General features: G+C 48.4%; 2 protein-coding genes, 1 long non-coding RNA gene and 1 pseudogene across 3 annotated transcripts; 1 reads left to right on the forward strand and 3 right to left on the reverse strand.

The window, feature by feature from the left end:
• The first annotated feature begins 1542 nt into the window (after positions 1 to 1542).
• Positions 1543 to 6218, forward strand: LOC119847676. Its single transcript, XR_005290149.2, has 3 exons — positions 1543 to 1595; positions 5061 to 5138; positions 6099 to 6218. It is a non-coding gene; the product is annotated as an uncharacterized LOC119847676 (long non-coding RNA).
• LOC119847643 (interferon-inducible GTPase 5-like) lies at positions 5586 to 22001 on the reverse strand. The gene is given in 4 exon segments (XM_043502056.1): positions 5586 to 5798; positions 5843 to 7080; positions 7082 to 7408; positions 21918 to 22001. Coding segments are annotated over 2 exon segments (1335 nt in total). The 5' UTR covers positions 7405 to 7408; positions 21918 to 22001; the 3' UTR covers positions 5586 to 5798; positions 5843 to 6068.
• On the reverse strand, positions 9232 to 13819 carry LOC122457428 (interferon-inducible GTPase 5-like). The gene is made up of 3 exons (XM_043502288.1): positions 13514 to 13819; positions 13186 to 13414; positions 9232 to 9306 (listed from the first exon to the last, which is right to left on the reverse strand). The coding sequence occupies exons 1-3, from the start codon at positions 13669 to 13671 to the stop codon at positions 9232 to 9234; spliced, it is 462 nt and encodes a 153-aa protein (XP_043358223.1). The 5' UTR covers positions 13672 to 13819.
• Positions 16052 to 21997, reverse strand: LOC119847650 (annotated as a pseudogene).
• Positions 22002 to 23309: the final 1308 nt, after the last annotated feature.

Below are 23309 nucleotides of genomic sequence, written 5' to 3' on the forward strand. Positions count from 1 at the left end.
ACTAGTTTTAAGAGAGCCCTCCAGCAAAATCAGTACCTTAGTAAGATATAAAATCCTTTGTTATGCCTAAAATCTTTGAAAACATATTTTTTAAAGTTGGTGAAATTTCATAAACATATCTATTGTTATGGAGATCACACAAAGTAAATTAGTGTTCCCTTTTTCGAAAAGCAATGAACATCGTTTATGAACACACGAAACCTCTGTGACTGACTAATTTAAAATAATGTCTGAAGTCGTGCACCATTGCCGCTGTTCCTCTCCCGGCTCTGTTTCTTAAGTGCGACATTGGCATCCTGGTGGATAACATGAGACAGTACTGGGAGAGCTTTGGGCTAGATAACATTTCCCTCAATGCACTCGCTATCCAAGTTGAGAAGTCTGTTGCTGAGCTGAAGGATGTGATCAAGTCCCCATTGGCCAGAGATCTCAAAAGAAACGGCTGAGGAGCAGCTGACTAAGGCTACAGGAAAGGGTCTAATTCTAGCTAAGCATTTTGTCAGCATGATACCGGTGGCCGGGACCATATTTGCTGCAGAGACGTCTTTCCCCGTGGCTCACAGAATGCTGAACAGCTTGGATGACGTTGCTGAAGACACCCAAAGAGTCCTGACCCAGGCGTTGGACAGAGAAGAGAAAACAAATGAATAACAGCAAAAAAAGACTAATAAGCTGGATACACACCTCTGGCAGATGGAGCTTGGAGCCAACCAGAAGATAATGGCTGATTCTTCTGTACTCAAAGCTAATGCAGCAAAAAAAAAATATATATATATATATATATATACATATATATATATATATATATATATTGAAAAAGATCTCCAGAGTTTGGGCTTTAAAAAACAAAGATGTATTTCTAGTGCTGGGGAACAGGCAAAATGGAGGTTCAGGTCCTTGGTCCCACTATTTTTTTTTAAGCCAGGCCCCAGATGGGAAACTTCTGGGACAGCAGCAGGGCAAATACCAGCTCAAAAAGTCCTGATCTATGTTAATTAAAAACATCGGACAAGATTTTTAAAATATACTTTAACTTTCTCTGTATAAATCAATGGAGATTCCTTGAGTCCCATGGAGCTATTGACACCAGCTGAGGATGTGGCCTATTGCATGCAGTGTAAACCGGTGCAGAATCTGACAGTGAGAAACCGGCAGAGCTGTTATAACCGTGCAGACATGTGATCAGAAAACAGTTGTTGCAGACACAGAATGCCCGAGGCAAGCAACAGCAAGATTCATTGCCCGGTGTGCGTCGCCCAATAATCACAACGGGGTGGAGAAGTAGAAAAATTTATTTGAAGCTTCAGGCAGTACAGGGAGACAACAATCTCAAATCCTGCACACCAGTGCAAGCAGTTACACATATTTTATACATTCATTCTTTAGCATGCTTATCCAACAGCAAGCTGCCCTGAGTATCCATATAGGCAATCCGGTATACCAGCCAGTTCCCCTTTTTCCTCTTATCATCTATTCCCCCATATATGGAGTTGTTTGTTTAGTACTATCTAACATTCCTGTCCTGCTTGACCTAATCTTGCTCCAGCTAGTCTGCGCCTGCAATACACTGTTGCAAACTTCTCAGCGTGACCACTGTGAGTATTTCCGGGCAGAAAAAGGAAGGGGGGGCCATCTGGGCCTAGAGCGAGGGGGCTTCATTGACACTCGTGGTCTTCCATCCCCTTGAGTTACCTAGTGCCATGCCCGGTGTCCCCAACACAGTGAACCCAGAACCAGCTCCTTCCAGCTTTTGTTCTTTCCGAGTCCTTTTCCCTTTGCCAATAAATGCTGGGATAGACCAGTTCCACCCCGAGCATGTGAAGACAATTAATTAAAAGGAAACCATTATAAATAGACTTCTGAGCAGTAAGAAACCTACCTGAGACCCGTAACCTTCTCTGCTACCATGGACTCAGCTCTCAACTCAACTCTGCCCGAGGGAAACAGACTCGATTAAAAACCCCTTAGCACAGATCCCCAGCTGGTGTAAATGGACCTAGCTCCATTGATTCAATCCTGAATCTGTCCTTCCAGGCACATCCATTTAACTAGTCTCTTAGCCAGAGGTTAGCTAAAGATTCTTTTCTCCATCTGCCGTCCTTACACTAGAGGCTGTTAGCCCTGTAACTCAGTTGTACCCTGAGTAGGGTTTGGAAGCATCTGGCTGCTAAACCCATATCAGAGGCTTAATAGTTAAATCACTGATGTCTGTGAGATTTTTCTTATGGCCCCGAGCTGCAGTTTGAGCTGCTGCTGATGGTGTTTTTGGTGCTGATTTGCTTGTTTGATGCAGAGTTTAGGTTGGGGTCTGGGAATCACCGACACCGCTCAGACTGATTTGGGATTTGCGGATTGTAATCGCGTTGTGTTGGGCTCTGAGGACGATTGGCTTATATGATGCCACTCGCCAGCCAAGTGCGACTGATTCGCTCTATATTCCACAGTCAGTAATTCATGCAGTTGCATCTCTTTGCTCTATGTATTCACTGCTTGTAGTTTTATCATTACTGCCGCTCTTAGAAAAATACTTTTGTCTTTTAATAAACTCCCAGTCAGTTGGATCTGACACTTTGAGCATCTGATTTTTATTGCTCTTAGAAAAACATGGAGTAAGGGGCATCAGCTGGACCTCAGCTTTGACTCCATCTCCCCCTCAGCCCTGCAGATTTGGACTGGATAGTTATATGGATATCAAGACTATCCAGAGTTAGAGTTAATGCTAACAAAAACATAGGAAAGGCTCTTAAACACCTGCTTTTGTGTTTAAGCCAAACTCTGGCTCTTAGAGACCAGGGGGAGATTGTTACAACATGACCCTGTCACCCACTGTGCAGCCAGGGGTCTGTCATGAGTAGACCCAACTGCCCAGTCCCCCCATGTGTTTGTGAGCCAGTGGGGACTGGTTAAAGTCTGATCACTGCTTCTAGCTCGGGACTCTAGGGTGCACTACCAGACTCAAACCTCTTGTCATGAGCCACCCTAGACCCCGAAATCAGTGTTGGAGTCCTCCTGAGTGCTCCAGTCACTTATACACACTCCCCTGGAGCACCTAGGTTGTGGGGGCTCTGGGCTTTTTAATGGCAGTGAGAGCAATTAACAATCGGAACGACTTACCCAGGGGCGTGGTGGATTCTCCATCGCCGGCAACTTTTAACTCAAGATGAGAAGTTTTTCGAGAAGATCTGCTGCAGGAATTATTTTGGAGACACTTTCTGGCCTGTGTTATCCAGGATAGCAGACTGGAGGATCACAAAGGTCCCTTCTGGCCTAAGAATCTATGAAGCTTTTGGGGATAACTGCCTGGCTGGAAAGCTGGGGGAGGGAGGACCTGTGGCGGATTACTGCACAGGGGGAAGGGGTGGAACAGGGACGGGGCCGTAAGCGGACCATGGTTCAGGTTGTGGGAAAGGTCAAATGGGGTTTGGCCATGGGCAGAAGGGGCAGAATGGATGAAGGGCTCCGAGCTCTGGCAAGGGCCGAAAGGTCTGCCATGGTCCCGGCCGGGGCTGAGAGCCTGGACCCCGGCCAGGACCGGTCTTTCAGGCCCCCTCCACCCCAGCCAGGGCCATAGTGAGGAGGCTGCCGGCTCTCAGTCCCACCCCCGGCACTCTGGCCGGGGACACTGGGGGGCTGAGAGCAACAAGCAGGGGTGGGGCCTCGTCCTGAAGAGGCGAGTCAGGGGTGTCTAGTCTCCCCAAGGGGAAGCTTCATCAGCTGTCCATACTAGCAACACAGGGTTAGCAGAGGATCCCAGTGACTTCGCTCTCAAAGCACTCGAGAGTTACAGGTCTTTGAAAATACCAAAAGTCCTGAGAGCCCCTCCTGGCGCCGTGGGCCTGATCTCACTCCGTATAGGAGTTTAAGGAACCATCTATACTTGAAAATTAAATCCGCATAGCTGTGTGTCCGTCAGGGGGTGTGACCAGGCAGGGGAGTGATCAGGCAGATGTGGGGTTGGTGGGGCACAGAATTAATTTGTGAGTATTTGGGGGCTTGCGGTGAAGCTGGAATCTGGGGGCAGAGAGGAATGAGGGGGTGCCGTGGGAAGACATGTTTGGTGCTCAGGAGTTGCCAAGTGCGCAGGCTGAAGACAGTTGGGACAGAGCAGTGATGGGTTCATGTGGGAATGTAAAGGGACTGTGGGGAGGGGCTGGAGGCAGAATGGGCCAGGATTCGGGTCTGGGGTTATGCAAGTGGCGATGCACCCAGTGGTGCAGACTGGGGAAGTGTGTGGGAGCTGGTGAGCTAAGGTCACTCTGCAATGGGGGAAAGTCCTGGGGCAGAAGAGGGGATGCCAAGCAGGGAGAGTGCTGGGGGCAGAGTGGATAAGGTGGGGATAACAAGGAGGAGGAGAAAGGGGGGAACTCCAACATGGGGAAGGGACACCCAAAGGAGGGATGGGAGGTAGATTTAAGAGGGGGAGGCAGAGAAAGAGGGAGACCCTGGGTGGAAAGAGAGACCTGGGGCGGGGGGGAGAGTTAAAGGGGATATCGGGAGAGGGCAAGGAAGAGAGAATCCCAAGGATGGAGCAGGATGTCCTGAGACGGGAGGGAGTCCAGCAGGGACCAAGAGAGCCTGGAGAACACGGAGGGGGCAGATCTGTGGGAGGGGAGGAGAGGAGAATAGGACGGAGAGGGCCAGAGCCAGGGACTTAGGGCCTGTGTCCGTTAGGGATCTATCCCGATTGCGGCTGTGCCGGGCCGGAGACCATGGGGCTGAACCGGGGGACCTGACTAAGGAAATCTGGAAAAGGCGGGAACATAAAGAACAGACGGGGAGGCTGCCCCACCTCGCTGCCCTTTCCCCCCAAATCCTTTGGACTGTTAGAATTGCAACAAGGGAGATACCAGGATGAGCTATGGGGAGATAGAGGGAGTATTGGGGGCTCCCGGGGGGCGGGGGATATCGAGGGATCGTGAGGGAGAACAGCGGGGGCTCCTGAGGGGGATATCGAGTGGCGGTGGGGGCTCCAGAGGGGGGATATTGAGAGGTGGGGGAGGGGAAGGCGGGGGCTCCTGGAGGGTAGGGTGACCATATGTCTGTTTCCTTGCTCACTGCAGCAGAGAAAGATCCACCTCGGTGCCCCGACTGGTCCCTCCCCTGCAGCCACAGCTGCCGGATCCCGCCTGGCCTGCCAGGTAAGTGGAGCCGGCAAGCGCCTCTTGCCGGGCCGCCTGCCCAACCTGTGCCTTGGGGCCCAGCCCAGCCAGGAGGGGTGACATGCCCGGCCCCGGCTCCCCGCCCTGCCCAGGGGGAGAGGCCCAAAGGAAGGTGCCAACTGACAGGCAGGTGCTATGTCCCGGGCCTGCGCCCGCCACCATGACAGGGAGCGACACTGCCCCCCACCCACCTCCAGAGCGAGGCCAGAGGAATGCATCCGATGTAACAATCACTATAACATCACGATAACAACCATGCTCAGTGCACCATGAGCCTTCCGAAAACACCCGACATGGCAAACTTCCCATTGGATACCACACAATCATTTCACAAGGATGAGCATGGGGTTGTAGGGTGTTCCCCTGAGGTACAGAGCGTCACACCGTGTAACGACCTTTGGGTTCGTTAAACCACAAACCAGTGAATGATGCAGGAATACAGCTTTTAATAAAACCAACAAGAGAGTTTCTGTCTGTGGTGACCTGCTGTGCACAGCTCTACTGGGCTCTCAACCCAGCTTCCAGGGCACATCACTAAATCCCTGCATTCATAATACAGTCCATTATGTGGGAGCGTCTCTTAATTATAATCCTCAACAAACATATTTTCTCTACAACCCTAACCCAGATCAGGGCCCTCTTGCACCGGGTGCTGCACAGACCCCAACTGAGATCAAGGCCACATTGTACCAGGCACTGCACAGACACACAGGGAGACACAGTTTCTGCCCCAACCAGTTTACAGTCTAAGTCGACAAAAGATTATTCTCTCCGTGTTGTAAGCAGGGGAAACTACGGCACAGAGAAGACTAGATGTGATGAAGGTCCCACTGCCAGGCTGTGGTACAGCAAGGTCTCCTGAGTCACACTCCAAACACTCTGACTGCAACGCCATCCTCCCCAGTGCCACTAAACTGACTTTTTCTCTGCCACCTCCAGAGCCTCGGTGAGCACCCCGTGGGCATCCTCAGCAACGCCTTCCAGAAAGGAATGCGGGGTGCAGAATGTGACTAGCCACGAGATCTCTGCAGCTAGGAGGGTTCCATACACTGGTAGGAGGCTTCTGTACTTTTTAATTTGTATCATGGTATCACCCTTCTCCTTGTCCCCTTGCTCCCAGGCAAGATGAATAGGCTTAGATGATTTAGGTTTAGATGATTTTAAAAACCAGTGGGTTAATGGCCTTATTACACTACCTGAAACTTTACTCAACAGCTCCAAAGCATTTTCTTTAGAGATTTCCTTGGCCAACGGGATTTTTATCACTTCCTTCAACTGAGACACTGGTTTCCTGATCTGTTTGGAGAGTTTAATGAGGAATTCTTCATCCATACCAAAGACTTTGCAGTACTCGGTCATAGATTCCACCAGGATGTCAATGTCATTTGAGACAGAGGGGTGGGGGATGGGAACAGCTGCAACAATACACGATTTCAGGGCTCGTTTCCAGATCTGGTTCTTCAGGGCTTCTTTTTTCTTAACCAGGATTGGCCCTGAGATGTTGGGAAGCGCCAAGAGGAAAACGTGTCTCTTGTGAGAGTCCAGTTCATTGGCCACAGTTTCCTGCAGTTGAGGAGAATTGTACTGGTCAAATTCCCACCTGGAAATGAGGAAAACCTGTGGGGAACTCACCCCTTCTCTCTTCAGCCTCTCCACACAGTCATCTCGGATTGTCTGCAAGGTGGTCCCCTGGTCATAGTTTCTTTTTCTACTTTCATTTCTCAAGTCCTCATCCACTTTGGAGTGCACAAAGTAGAACTTCTTCCCCATCTTCTGGATCTCCTGGGCCAGGTCTGCGTTACAAGATCTGAAGTGCTTCGAAGTGATAATGATGAAGAAGTCATAGCGGGCAAAGCTGACCTGCTGAAGGTAGGAGTCAGGCCGGAAACTCTGTGTCCCAATCCCAGGCAGGTCCCACACTGGGGAGCATGGGATGCAGATAAGCGTTTGGCTCCGTTGTCTTTTCTGTGATGTCAACCTCTGCCGCTCCTTCGTCATCGTCGGCTAACTCCAGCATGGCATTGACAAAGGAAGATTTCTCAGATCCCGACTTCCCCGTGATGGCGATGTTGAGCTTGGTGGTTTTTGACGGCTCCAGGGCTTCTTGTGCTTTGGAAGCTGCTTCTGAAAGGTTCCCTGTTTCAACAGCCGCCTTTAGCTCTTCAAGATCCTTCTCGGACATACCAGGGAGTTTAACGTCCATATCTTGAAATATGCTCCTTGATACCTCTTCTGAAGCAGCCATCTCCCTGGGAGGATGTGGGGAGAGAAGAGAAATATGATAGTCATTCTCATCTTTCACCCAACCAGCTGTGGTCCAGTTGTTAGAGCACTGAATTGGGACTGTCTAAGTTCCCCCTTATTATTAATTATTAGTATTAATTATTTAATGTACAGAAATGACCCCACTTGATATTAGTGCACTGTCACTGCAGAGCTGCCACACAAAATCAGAGCCCCCACTACGCCAGGGCTGCACAGAACCAGACCAAGATTGGGGCCTCCATTCTACCACATGCGACACAAACCCCAACTAAGATTAGGGACGCCATGGTGGCAGGCACCACACAGACCCTGACAAGATTGGGGCCCCATTGTGCTGGGCACTAATATGCATAATTAGTAACTACGGTTAGAAAATGGAAGGGGTCTGCAAAAAAATCAATTTTTTGCAAAAAAATCATGAACCAAAATATTTTGATTTGGAAATGCTTTTGTGATGCCTCATGGGAGTTGTAGTTCAGGTGCCTCATGCCCCCATTTGCTATTATAGACCAGAGTCACTGGTCAGACTACATTTCCCATGATGCACCACACTTTCCCCTCGGAGAGAGAGCGAGGCAGAAAATGACCAGAACCTCTCACCATAGTGCATCATGGGGAACGTAGTCCAGCCAGGGATCCTCATACATAGAAGAGAATGGGGACATGAGGGAAATGAACTACAACTCCCATGAGGCATTGCAGCTGCCCTTTCAAGACAAAATAGTTTGGTTTTCTGCAATTCTGGATTTTTTCCAACAACAAAAAAAATCTGACTCTATTAGCAGACAATGAAAAACAGCCTTCATCAAACCCATAAGCCCACAGAGTTATTGAGATGACATAGGCTGGAGCATGCTAGGACACAGGTAGTGCCAATGTCCTCATCTGAGGCCTTGCTAAGTACTTGGTTTTACCATTGGCCCAGGTTCACCTCTGGTGTAAAACTCCACCGATCTCATTAAGCTGGTATTTTAAAGAATAAAATAATTATTAACAATGCTTAAGAATCCCATTGGAGCTACAGCCCAGAGACCCCAGCTGGGATCTGGCCCCACGGACTCCAGCGGAGCTATGGCCCATTCACACCAGGTGGAGATTCTGACATAGATTTTTCCACCATCTGACATGGGTTCTCTGAGCTCCAGGCCAGCGTATTAACCAACCACAAAACCATTCTTCCTCTTGGCCTGTAGCACACTTTTGTACATTTTCTTACATCCGTATTGTGCCTAGCACAATGGTTTATTGATATGCAACTGATGTTCCTACATGCTACCACAATCAGTGGGGGGAGGGATAGCTCAGTGATTTGAGCATCGGCCTCCTAAAGTTAGGGTTGTGAGTTCAATACTTGAGGGGGCCATTTATGGATCAGGGACAGTGGGATTAGTCCTGCTTTGAACAGGGGGTTGGACTAGATGACCTCCTGAGGTCCTTTCCAACCCTGATATAGTTATTATGATTCATAGACTAACAGTAATAATCCCTCACTCTTCTATGGCTCTTTTCATCCACAGATCTCAAAGCACTCTACTAAGGAGGTCAATATCATTATCTTGTTTTCATAGATGGAGAAACTGAGGCACGGGGAAGAGAAATGACTTGTCCAAGGTCAACTGGCCGGCCAGCAGCAGAGCTGGAAATAGACTCCATGTCCCCTGCGGTCAAGTCCAGTACTCCGTCTATAAGTAATACAAATGATTAATCATAATAACTTTCTCCAGTGCGTGAGACACTCCAGCCCCTGGTGTCCAGCTCCCTTGAGAGTCTCTGCATGGGGGCTATTGAACTAGTGATGCTCCTAAACTCACTTTTCCTCTGCTGCCTCCAATGCCTTGAGCAGGACCCTTTGGGCATCTTCAGCCACATTATCCAGAAAGCGCTGCAGGACGGTGCATGTGACCGAAAAACCCATGTGTGCCTCCGTGGGAGTGTGACGGGGGGCGTCTCACCACTGCGGTGCCCCCTGCTGGCTGTTCTGGGAATTAGCGCTGTGCCCTCTTCTGATGGTGTCTCACCTGCCATCACCTCTGTTCCTGGACCCATGTCTCTCCACGGACACTGCCCTTTGGCTCTGCCACACTCTGTTTCCCCATTCTGGGGGACCAGCAATCTCTGTCTCACCACTCCCTCAGTGGCAACTGCAGTCCACTATCCCAGGGCCGCTTCCCAGGTGACTCCAGCACCCTCTTCCCACTTATCTCAGGCCTCAGCATGCTGGCCTTAAAGGCCAGTCAGAAGCTCGCTCTCGATCCCTTGGTCCTGCCCAGCACTGCTCTGTCAAGGGTGCTAGCTTCACATGGATGGCAAGGCAGCCAGTCCTCCCTCCTTGAGCTCCAGAGAGTAACTGATGTTCTCTGTGTGTGTATATAAATCTCTCCTCTGTTTTTTCCACCAAATGCATCCGATGAAGTGAGCTGTAGCTCACGAAAGCTTATGCTCTAATAAATTTGTTAGTCTCTAAGGTGCCACAAGTACTGCTTTTCTTTTTGCAAATACAGACTAACACGGCTGCTACTCTGAAACCTGTCATTATGCAAGGCACTGAATTTAGCCGTATAGAGTGGAAATCTGTCAACTTCATGAAAAAACTCGTACAGATACAGACAGACATCATCTTCCTCTCCAAATGCAAACAGACGGACATCATACCGAAAGGACTGAAGGTAAAAAATCCATTACAATCTACATACCACACAGACTATGCTGACAGCTTGTGCCACACACTCTCAAAGAAACTGCGGAACCACCTGATCAACATCCTCTACAGCAAACAGGGAAAGATTAAGAATGAGCTCTCAAAACTGGATACTCTCATAAAGAACCAACCTTCCACACAAATTTCCTTGTGGCTGGACTTTACAAAAACTAGACAAGTCATTTACAACACACACTTTGTTTCTCTACAAAAGAAAAAGGACACTAAGCTATCTAAACTACTACATGCCACAAGGGACCACAACAATGGTTCCCGTAACCCACCCAGCAATGTTGTTAATCTATCCAGCTATACTCTTAGCCCAGCAGAAGAATCTGTCCTATCTCGGGGCCTCTCCTTTTGCCCCTCCCCCCACGAACATGATACAGTTCTGTGGTGACCTAGAATCCTATTTTCGATGTCTCAGACTCAAGGAATATTTCCAACACACCTCTGACCAACATATTAACCCAAAGAGACCTTCCTGCCAACACTACAAAAAGAAGGATTCTGGGTGGACTCCTCCTGAAGGTCGAAACAGCAGCCTGGATTTCTACATAGACTGCTTCCGCCGACGTGCACGAGCTGAAATTGTGGAAAAGCAGCATCGCTTACCCCATAACCTCAGCCATGCAGAACACAGTGCCATCCACAGCCTCAGAAATAACTCTGACATCATAATCAAAAAGGCTGACAAAGGAGGTGCTGTCGTCATCATGAATAGGTCGGAGTATGAACAAGAGGCTACTAGGCAGCTCTCCAACACCACTTTCTACAAGCCATTACCCACTGATCCCACTGAGAGTTACCAAAAGAAACTACAGCATTTGCTCAAGAAACTCCCTGAAAAAGCACAAGAACAAATCCGCACAGACACACCCCTAGAACCCCGACCTGGGGTATTCTATCTGCTACCCAAGATCCATAAACCTGGAAATCCTGGACGCCCCATCATCTCAGGCATTGGCACCCTGACAGCAGGATTGTCTGGCTATGTAGACTCCCTCCTCAGGCCCTACGCTATCAGCACTCCCAGCTATCTTCGAGACACCACTGACTTCCTGAGGAAACTACAGTCCATTGGTGATCTTCCTAAAAAAACCATCCTGGCCACTATGGATGTAGAAGCCTCTACACCAACATTCCACACAAAGATGGGCTACAAGCCGTCAGGAACAGTATCCCCGATACTGTCACGGCTAACCTGGTGGCTGAACTTTGTGACTTTGTCCTCACCCATAACTATTTCACATTTGGGGACAATGTATACCTTCAAATCAGCGATGGGTACCCGCATGGCCCCACAGTATGCCAACATTTTTATGGCTGACTTAGAACAACGCTTCCTCAGCTCTCGTCCCCTAATGCCCCTACTCTACTTGCGCTACATTGATGACATCTTCATCATCTGGACCCATGGAAAAGAAGCTCTTGAGGAATTCCACCATGATTTCAACCATTTCCATCCCACCATCAACCTCAGCCTGGACCAGTCCACACAAGAGATCCACTTCCTGGACACTACAGTGCTAATAAGCGATGGTCACATAAACACCACCCTATATCAGAAACCTACTGACCGCTATTCCTACCTACATACCTCTAGCTTTCATCCAGATCATACCACTCGATCCATTGTCTACAGCCAAGCTCTATGATATAACCGCATTTGCTCCAACCCCTCAAACAGAGACAAACACCTACAAGATCTCTATCATGCATTCCTACAACTACAATACCCACCTGCTGAAGTGAAGAAACAGATTGACAGAGCCAGAAGAGTACCCAGAAGTCACCTACTACAGGACAGGCCCAACAAAGAAAATAACAGAACACCACTAGCCATCACCTTCAGCCCCCAACTAAAACCTCTCCAACGCCTCATCAAGGATCTACAACCTATCCTGAAGGACGACCCATCACTCTCACAGATCTTGGGAGACAGGCCAGTCCTTGCTGACAGATAGCCCCCCAATCTGAAGCAAATACTCACCAGCAACCACACACCACACAACAGAACCACTAACCCAGGAACCTATCCTTGCAACAAAGCCCGTTGCCAACTCTGTCCACATATCTATTCAGGGGATACCATCATAGGGCCTTATCACATCAGCCACACTATCAGAGGCTCCTTCACCTGCGCATCTACCAATGTGATATATGCCATCTTGTGCCAGCAATGCCCCTCTGCCATGTACATTGGCCAAACTGGACAGTCTCTACGTAAAAGAATAAATGGACACAAATCAGACGTCAAGAATTATAACATTCAAAAACCAGTTGGAGAACACTTCAATCTCTCCGGTCACTCGATTACAGACCTAAGAGTGGCTATCCTTCAACAAAAAACCTTCAAAAACAGACTCCAAGGAGAGACTGCTGAATTGGAATTAATTTGCAAACTGGATACAATTAACTTAGGCTTGAATAGAGACTGGGAATGGATGAGTCATTACACAAAGTAAAACTATTTCCCCATGTTATTTCTCCCCCCCACCCTACCCCCCACTGTTCCTCTGATATTCTTGTTAACTGCTGGAATTAGCCTACCTTGCTTGTCACCATGAAAGGTTTTCCTCCTCCCCCCCCCCCCCCCCCGCTGCTGGTGATGTCTTATCTTAAGTGATCACTCTCCTTACAGTGTGTATGATAAACCCATTGTTTCATGTTCTCTGTGTGTGTATATAAATCTCTCCTCTGTTTTTTCCACCAAATGCATCCGATGAAGTGAGCTGTAGCTCACAAAAGCTTATGCTCTAATAAATTTGTTAGTCTCTAAGGTGCCACAAGTACTGCTTTTCTTTTTGAAGGTGCTCTGACGCCCTTCTTATATGGGCCAGCCCGTCCCTAATTGGCTGCCCCATGCAGCCCCTCTCTGATTGGCTGCCTCCTGCACAACCTCCCGTATGGGCCAGTGTGGGGCAAACACTTCACCAAACTGCTGACCAATGGCATCGCATTGAGGATATGTCTCGTTCTTGTTATGCAAACCCCTCCAGCCTGAGCCAGCAGATTCAAAATAAAATGACTAGATATTTCTTTGCCTAGCGGAGACCTTACCACAGCTCTCAAGTCCACGACGGGCTTCCCAACCTGCTGGGCAAGGTTAACCAGGGAGTCGCCATCCAAGCCACAGCTCTTGCAGTAACTTGCCATGCAGTCCATCAATTGGAAAACGTCACAAGCAATGGAGAGACCTGGATTAAAAACGGCAGAGATGGCGTTGGATTGTACCCTGACCTGTCCATGCAGGGCTTTCGTCTTCCTTTCGAAGATGGGTCTGAAAACGCTGGATAGGGCAAGGAGGAAAACATATCTCTTGTGAGCATTGACTTCATCTGCAAGAGCTTCTTGCAGTTGGGGAGCATCTTACTGGTCAAGTTCCCACCTGGAGATGAGGAAACCCTGTGGGGAGCTCACCCCTTGCCTCCACAGGAACTCGTTGCAATCATCCAGGGCACCCTCCTGGCTGAAGTTCTTTTTCCTTCTCTCGTTACACAAGTCCATGTCCATCTGGGAGTGCACAAAGTAGAACTTTTCCCCCATCCTCTGGATCTCCCCGGCCAGGTCAGCATGGGTGGATCTGAACCTGTGTGAAACAATGATGAAGAAATTGTAGCAGGCAGAGTTGACCTGCTGGAGGTAGGTGTCGGGCTGGAATCCCGATTCCAAGTAGGTCCCACATCCTCACATTGTGGGGTTTTGGATGAGGAAACACGACTGGCTCCTTTGTTGTTTCCATGATGCAAACCCTGGCTGCACCTTCATCATCATTTTCCATCATCACCCAGCATGGCATTGACGAAGGATGATTTCCCGGAACTTGACTTCCCTGTGATCGTGATGTCGAGCTTAGCATTTTTTGATAGCTCCAGGAATTCCTGCATTTTGGAAGCCACCTCTAAAAGGTTTCCTTTGTCAATGGTGGCCTGTAGCTCTTCAAGATCCTCCTTGGAGATAGTGGGGAACTTAAAATCTAAATCCTGTGATCTACCAGCCACAACACCTTTTGGTAACTTCAATCCTTGAGGAGGCCATTTAGGGATCTGGGGCAAAAATTGGTGATTGGTCCTGCTTTGAGCAGGGGGTTGGACTAGAACCTCCTGAGGTTCCTTCCAGATATTCTATGATTCTATGATATTTCTGGGGGAAAGGAGAAATATGCCAGCCAATACTGACAGAAAGGGAAAATGGAAGCAGGGGAAGACAGAAAGGAGAATTTTTAAGGCTGGTAGGACACCAGTAGATAGCAAACAAGACCATGTATCAAGAATAATCTTCACTCATCAGCATTTAAGATTAACAGGAGAGAGGAGAGGTAGAAAAAGTAATGACTCAGAGCTCTGTGGTGGAGATCTCTGCTTGTGAAGAACTAGAGCTTTGCATTAGAGCTGGGTGAAAACTTCACAGCAAGTTTTTTTTGCCAGTGGCTTTTCCATCGAAACAGAAATTCTGTTTTCAAATATTTTTTCAAGCTTTTATTAAAAAAAAACCACTCAAAAATAGTTAGATTTTGTCAAAAACGTAAACATTTTTGATGCAAAATTCTGCCCAAAACCAACACAAAACACGCACACACAATTTCATGGAGAGAAAAAGGACCTACATTCCCCAAACAGCTCTTGTTTTTCTTATTGCAGATTCATAGACCTGAAAGCCAGAAGGGAACATTAGAGCATCAGCTGACCACCCATATAACACCGGCCAGAGACATTCACTGATTTACTCCTGTATTGAGCCCACAGTTGAGCAAGAGTGTATCTTTTAGGAAGATGCTCTAGTTTGATTTAAAGACCCCAAATGATGGAAAATCCACCAGACCCTTGTGCATCACCTTTTAAACAAGAAAAGTGAATATCTGCTCAGCAAATTCTCTCTGAGGGCTTGGAAGAGATTTTTTCCAAGTGTTTTTTTTTCCACAGTTTAATTTGAATTATCCCAGTTCAAATCACCAACATTCCCCCCCTTTCCTCTCCCTGATATATTGTCAGTTTTCCCATAGGAAATTTGGAAATGAAAATGTTTGTGTTGATTTAAAATTCCAATTTGGTTTCAAATAAATGTGGATTCAAAACAAAAATGCTCTGTGTGAATTGATTCCAAAATTCCGAACAAAAATTTTTGAACAAACACTTTGCATTCAAAATTTCTCATGGGGGAAAAAATTAGTTTTCTGACCAGTTCTACTAATTAGATACATTTACACACTGGCAAGTAAGCATATTCATTAGTGACTGGTCTAGTTTAGAGAATGTGACAGGGTTGGGCCGGATGGCTACAGGAGAGTAATAGAAGGCAGATATATTAGCCTAAGGTTAAGTAGGTCCCTTTTCCCTGTTCCCAGAACAATCAGGAACCTTCTGGAGACAATTAAGACAGACAGGCTGATTAGAACACCTGCTGCCAATCAAGGAGCTGCTAGAATCAATTAAGGCAGAATAATCAGGGCACCTAGGTTTAAAAAGGAGCTCACTTCAGTTTGTGGTGCGCATGTAAGGAGCTGGGAGCAAGAGGCGCTAGGGGCTGAGAGTGAGAACGTGGACTGTTGGAGGACTGAGGAGTACAAGCATTATCAGACACCAGAAGGAAGGTCCTATGGTGAGGATAAAGAAGGTGTTGGGAGGAGGCTCTGGGGAAGTAGCCCAGGGAGTTGTAGCTGTCACACAGCTGTTCCGGGAGGCTCTCTAGACAGCTGCCTTCCACAGGGCCCAGGGCTGGAACCCAGAGTAGAGAGCAGGTCTGGGTTCCCCCCAAATCCTCCCAACTCCTGATCAGACAAAGGAGGAGTTGACCTGGACTGTGGGTTCACGAAAACAGCCAAACTGAGGGCTACCGTGAAGCTCCAAGGCGAGGAAATCTGCCAATAAGTGCAAGACCCACCAAGGTAGAGGAGGAACTTTGTCACAAGAGATACACGGATTCTTGATTCCAATGTAATAAGAATTTATTCAACTATAAAACCATTTCTACATGAAACATGATGACAGAACAAAGAAAATACAGAGAACTGATATTTTGAAGCACTAGCTATGAGACAGAGATGTATAACAGGCTAGCATTGTTTATCTGAACATACTACCCTGTTAGCAAATATTAATCCTACTGGAAAAGGAATATGAGGGTTTTGCTGTGTCACTAGATGGGAGACTCATCTGGATTTAAGGGAGGTTGGAGTGGGTCTCTGAGGAGAGATGACCTAGGATGTGGGCAGAGCAAAGCTGAAGGAGGAACCTGGGAGCAGCCACTCAGAAGGAGGAAGCCTGAGCTGATCTTTGTTGTTCTACTGTTGTTCCCTTGGTTAATAAAGCTGATCTCAGGGTGGGTTTGGGCTTTGCATGTTATATCAACTTTTGTTTATGCACTATAAGCCTCTTTGCGATAGTTTATATATTGCAGTCCCAGTAACGTGGAGAAGAGTTGGGTGAAATTTTTCAGTTGAATAGTGCATTTGCTGAAGAATGAACTTCCAGGGTAACCAAAACTAATTACAACATTCAGGACAAATAATGTTGACTGATTAAAAACTTAAAAAAAAAATTTTAAGTTTGTTTTGACATTTTCTAATGGTTTGACTTTTTGCTTTCAAATGGTGTTTCGTTTTGAAATATGGCTAGATTTCTTAACTAAAAAAAGGGGGCGGGGCAGAGGGGTAAACAAAAAATCCAGAAACAAAACCAAGAAAAAAGAGAGAGAAAAAAATCAACTAGGGGCAAACAAAATATTTTGTTCAACCCAAAATGATTTTTTTTCCTTGAAAAAAATTTTAAAAATCAATCAGTTTTCATTCTAAATGAACTGATTATTTTTTACAGATTGCTTTGGTTCAGCCACTGAACCAAAAAAAAAAATCAACTTTCCACTCAACCCTCCCCAGCAGACATTTAAACACATGCCAGCCATGCCAGGGGATAGGCTAAGAATCAGGGCAATGCAAATCAACACTCCAGCAGATGAGAGGCCACTGAAATCAACAGACAGCAATAACTCAAACAACATCTTGGAATGGGAGCAGCACGTTCATATCAGCATCTTAGCGATCCATGGACATAGTTCTAGAGGAGACACTAAGTGTCTCACAAACACAGATGGGTTAATCCTCACTATAGCCCTGTGAGGCAGGGTAGTTGTAACTTTTTAAAAAATGTAATTATGGTTTCTTGGCCCAGGGAATGAGGTGTCAGACTCAGCTTGATGGCGTTTCTCTGTCTCTCGACCTTGACACTTTCCCATCTTACTCCAGAGCTTTCTTGCGAACCCTTTGTGCATCCTCAGCCACCTTCTCCAGGAAGTTTGACAGAATGGAGTAGGATGTGGCAAAGGACAACCCGGCTGCAGCCAGGATGCTAATCACTGGGACGAGGCCAAAGCATTGTTTGATTAAGTGGGTAAGGCTGAACCCAACCTGGACAATCTTCTTCATTAATACATCTCGGGTGAGATCTTCCCCTTGCGGTGAGACAATAACAGCCTTGAGCTCTGCGACAGGCTTCCCAGCCTGCCTGGCCACCTTAGCTAAGGTGTCATCGTCAAGGCTGAATTGTTTGTAGAAGGCGATCATGGATACCAACAGGAGGCTAACATCACAGGTGAGAGAGACACCTCCCATGGGAAGGACATTGATAAAAGCTGACACCAGGGATATTTTCCATAAGTGTCCACGCAGAGCAGATTTCTTCTTCTCTATGATTTCCAGAGAGAAGTTGGGGAGACTGAGCAGGAACACAAGTCTCTGTAGATGCGGGAGGTCCTTCTCCAGAGTCTCCTCCAGCAAGGGAAAATCATACTGGTCTAAATCCCAGTTGGAGAGAAGAAAGACCTGGGGGTCGATTGCTCCTTGGTCTCTCAGGCATTTCCTGGCGTTCTCCCTGATCCTCTGGAGAACATTCTCTTCGACGTAGGATGAGCCCTTCTTGCATTGGCCAAGCCTTCATCCACTTTGCAGCGCACAAAATAGAACTTCTTCTCCATCCTCTGGATCTCCTGGGCTAGGTCGGCGTGGCTGGATCGGAACCGCTCCGAAGCAACAATGACAAAGAAGTCATAGCGGCTGAAATTCACCTTCTGGAGGTAACTCTCTGGTCAAAAATCCATCACCCCGATCCCCACCAGGTCCCACGGGATCACATTCAGGTAGCTTGGATGAGGATAAGCCATTGGCTCGGTCGTTGTTTCTATCACCCCGGTCTGGGCCGCGCCTTGATCTTCAGCACCCAAACCACGGAGGGCATTGATGAAGGAGGATTTTCCAGAGTCTGTCTCCCCTGTGACAGCAATGTTGAGCTTGGTGTTTTCCAGCGACTCCAGATCCTCCCGAGCTTTGGCAGCTGCCTCTGCCTGGCCTCCATCCTTGAAAAGCTCCATGAATTTCTCATGCACCTGTAGCGCTGCATTGAAAAACCCCTTAGGGTCTGACTCAATGTCAATGCCCTTCGTCAGAGCTCAGAGAGACTCCATCTGCCGCAGAGAAAGAAATGGATATCACCGTTACTCTGAGTTGGTTTTTAAACAGGTGACTTAAAACGATCAGTTCAAGTAGGAACTCAAGGCTGGATTAAGGCCTAGATACTGTAACTGTAAATTCCTGCATCCATCAGCACGGACAATCCAAGAAGTTTTTGGAAAGTGTAGAAGACAATTTCCTGGTGCAAGTGCTGGAGGAACCAACTAGGAGCAGAGCTCTTCTTGACCTGCTGCTCACAAACCGGGAAGAATTAGTAGGAGAAGCAAAAGTGGATGGGAACCTGGGAGGCAGTGACCATGAGATGGTCGAGTTCAGGATCCTGACACAGGGAAGAAAGGAGAGCAGCAGAATACGGACCCTGGACTTCAGAAAAGCAGACTTTGACTCCCTCAGGGAACTGATGGGCAGGATCCCTTGGGAGAATAACAGGAGGGGGAAAGGAGTCCAGGAGAGCTGGCTGTATTTTAAAGAATCCTTATTGAGGTTACAGGGACAAACCATCCCGATGTGTAGAAAGAATAGTAAATATGGCAGGCGACCAGCTTGGCTTAACAGTGAAATCCTTGCTGATCTTAAACACAAAAAAGAAGCTTAAAAGAAGTGGAAGATTGGACAAATGACCAGGGAGGAGTATAAAAATATTGCTCGGGCATGCAGGAGTGAAATCAGGAAGGCCAAATCACACCTGGAGGTGCAGCTAGCAAGAGATGTTAAGAATAACAAGAAGGGTTTCTACAGGTATGTTAGCAACAAGAAGAAAGTCAAGGAAAGTGTGGGCCTCTTACTGAATAAGGGAGGCAACCTAGTGACAGAGGATGTGGAAAAAGTTAATGTATTCAATGCTTTTTTTGCCTCTGTCTTCACGAACAAGGTCAGCTCCCAGACTACTGCACTGGGCAGCACAGCATGGGGAGGAGGGGACCAGCCCTCTGTGGAGAAAGAAGTGGTTCGGGACTATTTAGAAAAGCTGGATGAGCACAAGTCCATGGGGCTGGATGCGCTGCATCCGAGAGTGCTAAAGGAGTTGACGGATGTGATTGCAGAGCCATTGGCCATTATCTTTGAAAACTCATGGCGATCGGGGGAAGTCCCAGATGACTGGAAAAAGGCTAATGTAGTGCCCATCTTTAAAAAAGAGAAGAAGGAGGATCCTGGGAACTACAGGCCAGTCAGCCTCACCTCAGTCCCTGGAAAACTCATGGAGCAGGTCCTCAAGGAATCAATTTTGAAGCACTTAGAGGAGAGGAAAGTGATCAGAAACAGTCAGCATGGATTCACCAAGGGCAAGTCATGCCTGACTAATCTAATTGCCTTCTATGACGAGATAACTGGCTCTGTGGATGAGGGGAAAGCAGTGGACATATTGTTCCTTGACTTTAGCAAAGCTTTTGACATGGTCTCCCACAGTATTCTTGCCAGCAAGTTAAAGAAGTATGGGCTGGATGAATGGACTATAAGGTGGATAGAAAGCTGGCTAGATAGTCGGGCTCAACGGGTAGTGATCAATGGCTCAATGTCTAGTTGGCAGCCGGTTTCAAGTGGAGTGCCCCAAGGATCGGTCCTCAGGCTGGTTTTGTTCAATATCTTCATTAATGATCTGGAGGATGGCGTGGATTGCACCCTCAGCAAGTTTGGAGGTGACACTAAACTGGGAGGAGAGGTAGATACGCTGGAGGGTAGGGATAGGATACAGAGGGACCTAGACAAATTAGAGGATTGGGCCAAAAGAAATCTGATGAGGTTCAACAAGGACAAGTGTAGAGTCCTGCACGTAGGATGGAAGAATCCCATGCACCGCTACAGACTAGGGAGCGAATGGCTCGGCAGCAGTTCTGCAGAAAAGGACCTAGGGGTTACAGTGGACAAGAAGCTGGATATGAGTCAACAGTGTGCCCTTGTTGCCAAGAAGGCCAATGGCATTTTGGGCCGTATAAGTAGGTGCATTGCCAGCAGATCGAGGGAGGTGATGGTTCCCCTCTATTCGACATTGGTGAGGCCTCATCTGGAGTACTGTGTCCAGTTTTGGACCCTACACTACAAGAAGGATGTGAAAACATTGGAAAACGTCCAGCAGAGGGTAACAGAAATGATTAGGGGGCTGGGGCACATGACTTATGAGGAGAGGCTGAGGGAACTGGGATTGTTTAGTCTGCGGAAGAGAAGAGTGAGGGGGGATTTGTTAGCTGCTTTCAACTACCTGAAAGCGGGTTCCAAAGAGAATGGATCTCAACTGTTCTCAGTGGTGGCAGATGACAGAACGAGGAGCAATGGTCTCAAGTTGCAGTGGGAGAGGTCTAGGTTGGATATTAGGAAAAACTTTTTCACTAGGAGGATGGTGAAGCACTGGAATGGGTTTCGTAGGGAGGTGGTGGAATCTCCATCCTTAGAGGTTATTAAGGCCCGGCTTGACAAAGCCCTGGCTGGGATGATTTAGTTGGGGTTTGTCCTGCTTTGAGCAGGGGCTTGGACAAGATACCTCCTGAGGTCCCTTCCAACCCTGATATTCTCTGATTCTATGATTGCAGCAGAATCTCATCTTTCAGTTACTAAAAAAAGAGAGAGTAATTTCGTAACCCTAGTGACTGGTGAGAAAAACCTCAAAAATGTGATTACATTTAGGTACATTTGAGCTAATGCAGGACTGCTGCCTGAACCTGCAAAGAGCCTGAACCCATCACTTTGAGGGGGTAGCTGTTCTGTGCATCTGACTGGGGTGTTAACTCCCTGCCCACCCCACCCAACCCCAGCAGGGGACTATGTGTGGGGCAGAAGGAGAGGAGCAAAACAGGCCTGCCTCTGCCAAGTTCTAGGGGATCCCACTGCTAACACCAATGCCTCTGTGCATGGGGGGAGAAAGTGAATGGGGATCCCATGCCACGGCAAATCCAAGCATGTCCGTGTGAGTGTGTCTGGGCAGGGAGGTTGGAAGGGCTACAGTCCTTAATTATCATAACTGATCAGTTCCCTATTGCTGTATCCTGAGCTCCAGTCAGAATTGGGGCCCTGTCACACTGGCCGCAGCCCAGACATACCCCACCCTGGTGAGCTCATGGACTATTCAACCCTCTCTGCTCCTCCCCCTGCCCTGTGTAGTTCAAGCTTCCCCTGGGAGCAGGGCGCCCACCTGCCCTATGCTAGTCTCCCCCCGGCTAAGGAGCAGGGCCCTGGGAAAGTGCCCAGTGAAACCCAGCCCAAGGCAAGCGCTCTGCAGTGCTGGGAGCTGGCAAACATACCCAGCTGCTAATGCAACCACGGCCAATGACTGGCAGCAGCTCCGAGAGGGAACTGGGAGGGGGCGATTTAACCCCCTACCTGGGCAGAAACTCTTAGCGGCCACGCCAGCGAGCGGGACGTTTCCCGCGAAGCACAAGAGACACCCCGATGCAGGGCTCTGCCTGCTTCCCTCTTCGGAGTCGCATGGAAAGCGAAAGCTGCAGAGAAAAGCAGCCCTGTGAAATTTGCAGCTGCACCCTTTCCTGCCGGGTAAGCTGCAGCCAGCTCTGAGTTCCTGCATATACCAGAGAGTGGGACTGGACAGACGGACAGACACGGGGCTTGGAGGGTGGAACCCCCCAAAATGTCAGGATTGCGTTAAAGAAAGAAAACACTGAGTATGGAACAGAGGCTCATTTAATTCACTTTCAGTCAAGTAGACAAATTTAGTTATGGTGCAAAACTGCTCATTAAAGCACTAAGCAGCAGCTGTCGTTTGATTGGTTTTTATTCTCTCTCCCCCCCCGCCCTTCCCCAGCACGCACCCGCACCCACACCCACACCGAAAAGTTGTCCCGGCCCCTGAAATAGCAAAACGGGAGGTAATGGATAGAGAATGGAGGAAAAGAGAGAGAGATGGGCGTGTATGGAGGATGGATAGATAGATAGATAGAGGGGGTAGATAGATGGGGTGGGAATAGATAGATAGAGGGGGTGGCTGGGGATAGATAGAGGGGAGGTTAGATAGAGAGGAGGGTGTGGGGATAGATAGGTAATAGAGGGGGTGGCTGGGGATAGATAGAGGAGTGGGGGGAGGATAGACAGATGGGGGATAGATAGAGGGGAGGGTGTGGGGGGGATAGACAGATGGGGGATAGATAGATAGAGGGGTGGGGGGGATAGACAGATGGGGGATAGATAGAAGGGGTGGATGGGGATAGATAGATAGATAAAGGGGGGATAGATGGGGGGTGGGGACAGATAAATAGAGGGGGTGGCTGGGGATGGATGGAGCGAGTGCGTGCGTGCATGGGTTTGGACAGATGCGCTGCGATGTCTCGCAGAGTCTCACCTGTGGCTAGAGCACTGCCAGACGTTCCCCACGTGTTAGGAGAGCTGTTGTCTGGGGCTATGACCCAGCTGGTTGCTGGCAGCTCAGCTGCAGGCAGTCCTGGGAGGGGGGTCTAGGGCTGGGCTTTCCTCAAATGGTCCGGATGTTGGATGCCTCCATCTCTGAGAATTTAACCCATGGTTCACTGGGCTAATCTGTGCAGAGCTGAGAAGCAGCAGCTCCCATGGACCTCAGTGGGCGCCGCTCATCCCTAAACCAGAACCCAAGGATCTGCAGCCGGGCATGGGCATGCAGCCCTGTGGGACATTGCAGGCTGAGGGGCTCAGTGGGGGCGCTCTCCCCTCGGCCGTCAGGGCTGGCCCCAAAGCCCCAGTGCGGCGCTAGGGGGCATTGTGCTGCAGGGAGCGGGGTGGGTAGTGGGTGGCTCCATCGCTGTCC

This window comes from Dermochelys coriacea, chromosome 24 (genome assembly GCF_009764565.3).
Source record: "Dermochelys coriacea isolate rDerCor1 chromosome 24, rDerCor1.pri.v4, whole genome shotgun sequence".
Taxonomy (NCBI): Eukaryota; Metazoa; Chordata; order Testudines; family Dermochelyidae; genus Dermochelys; species Dermochelys coriacea.

Bases quoted from the DNA above. Each gene is read 5' to 3' on its own strand.
- LOC122457428 (XM_043502288.1), bottom strand. From the start codon at position 13,671: ATGGGGGAAAAGTTCTACTTTGTGCACTCCCAGATGGACATGGACTTG. The intron at 13,415-13,513 runs GTGGGAACTTGA...TGCCCTATCCAG, and splicing joins CAGGGTTTCCTCATCTCCAG to CGTTTTCAGACCCATCTTCG. The intron at 9,307-13,185 runs GTAAGGTCTCCG...ACCGTCCTGCAG, and splicing joins TCGTGGACTTGAGAGCTGTG to CGCTTTCTGGATAATGTGGC.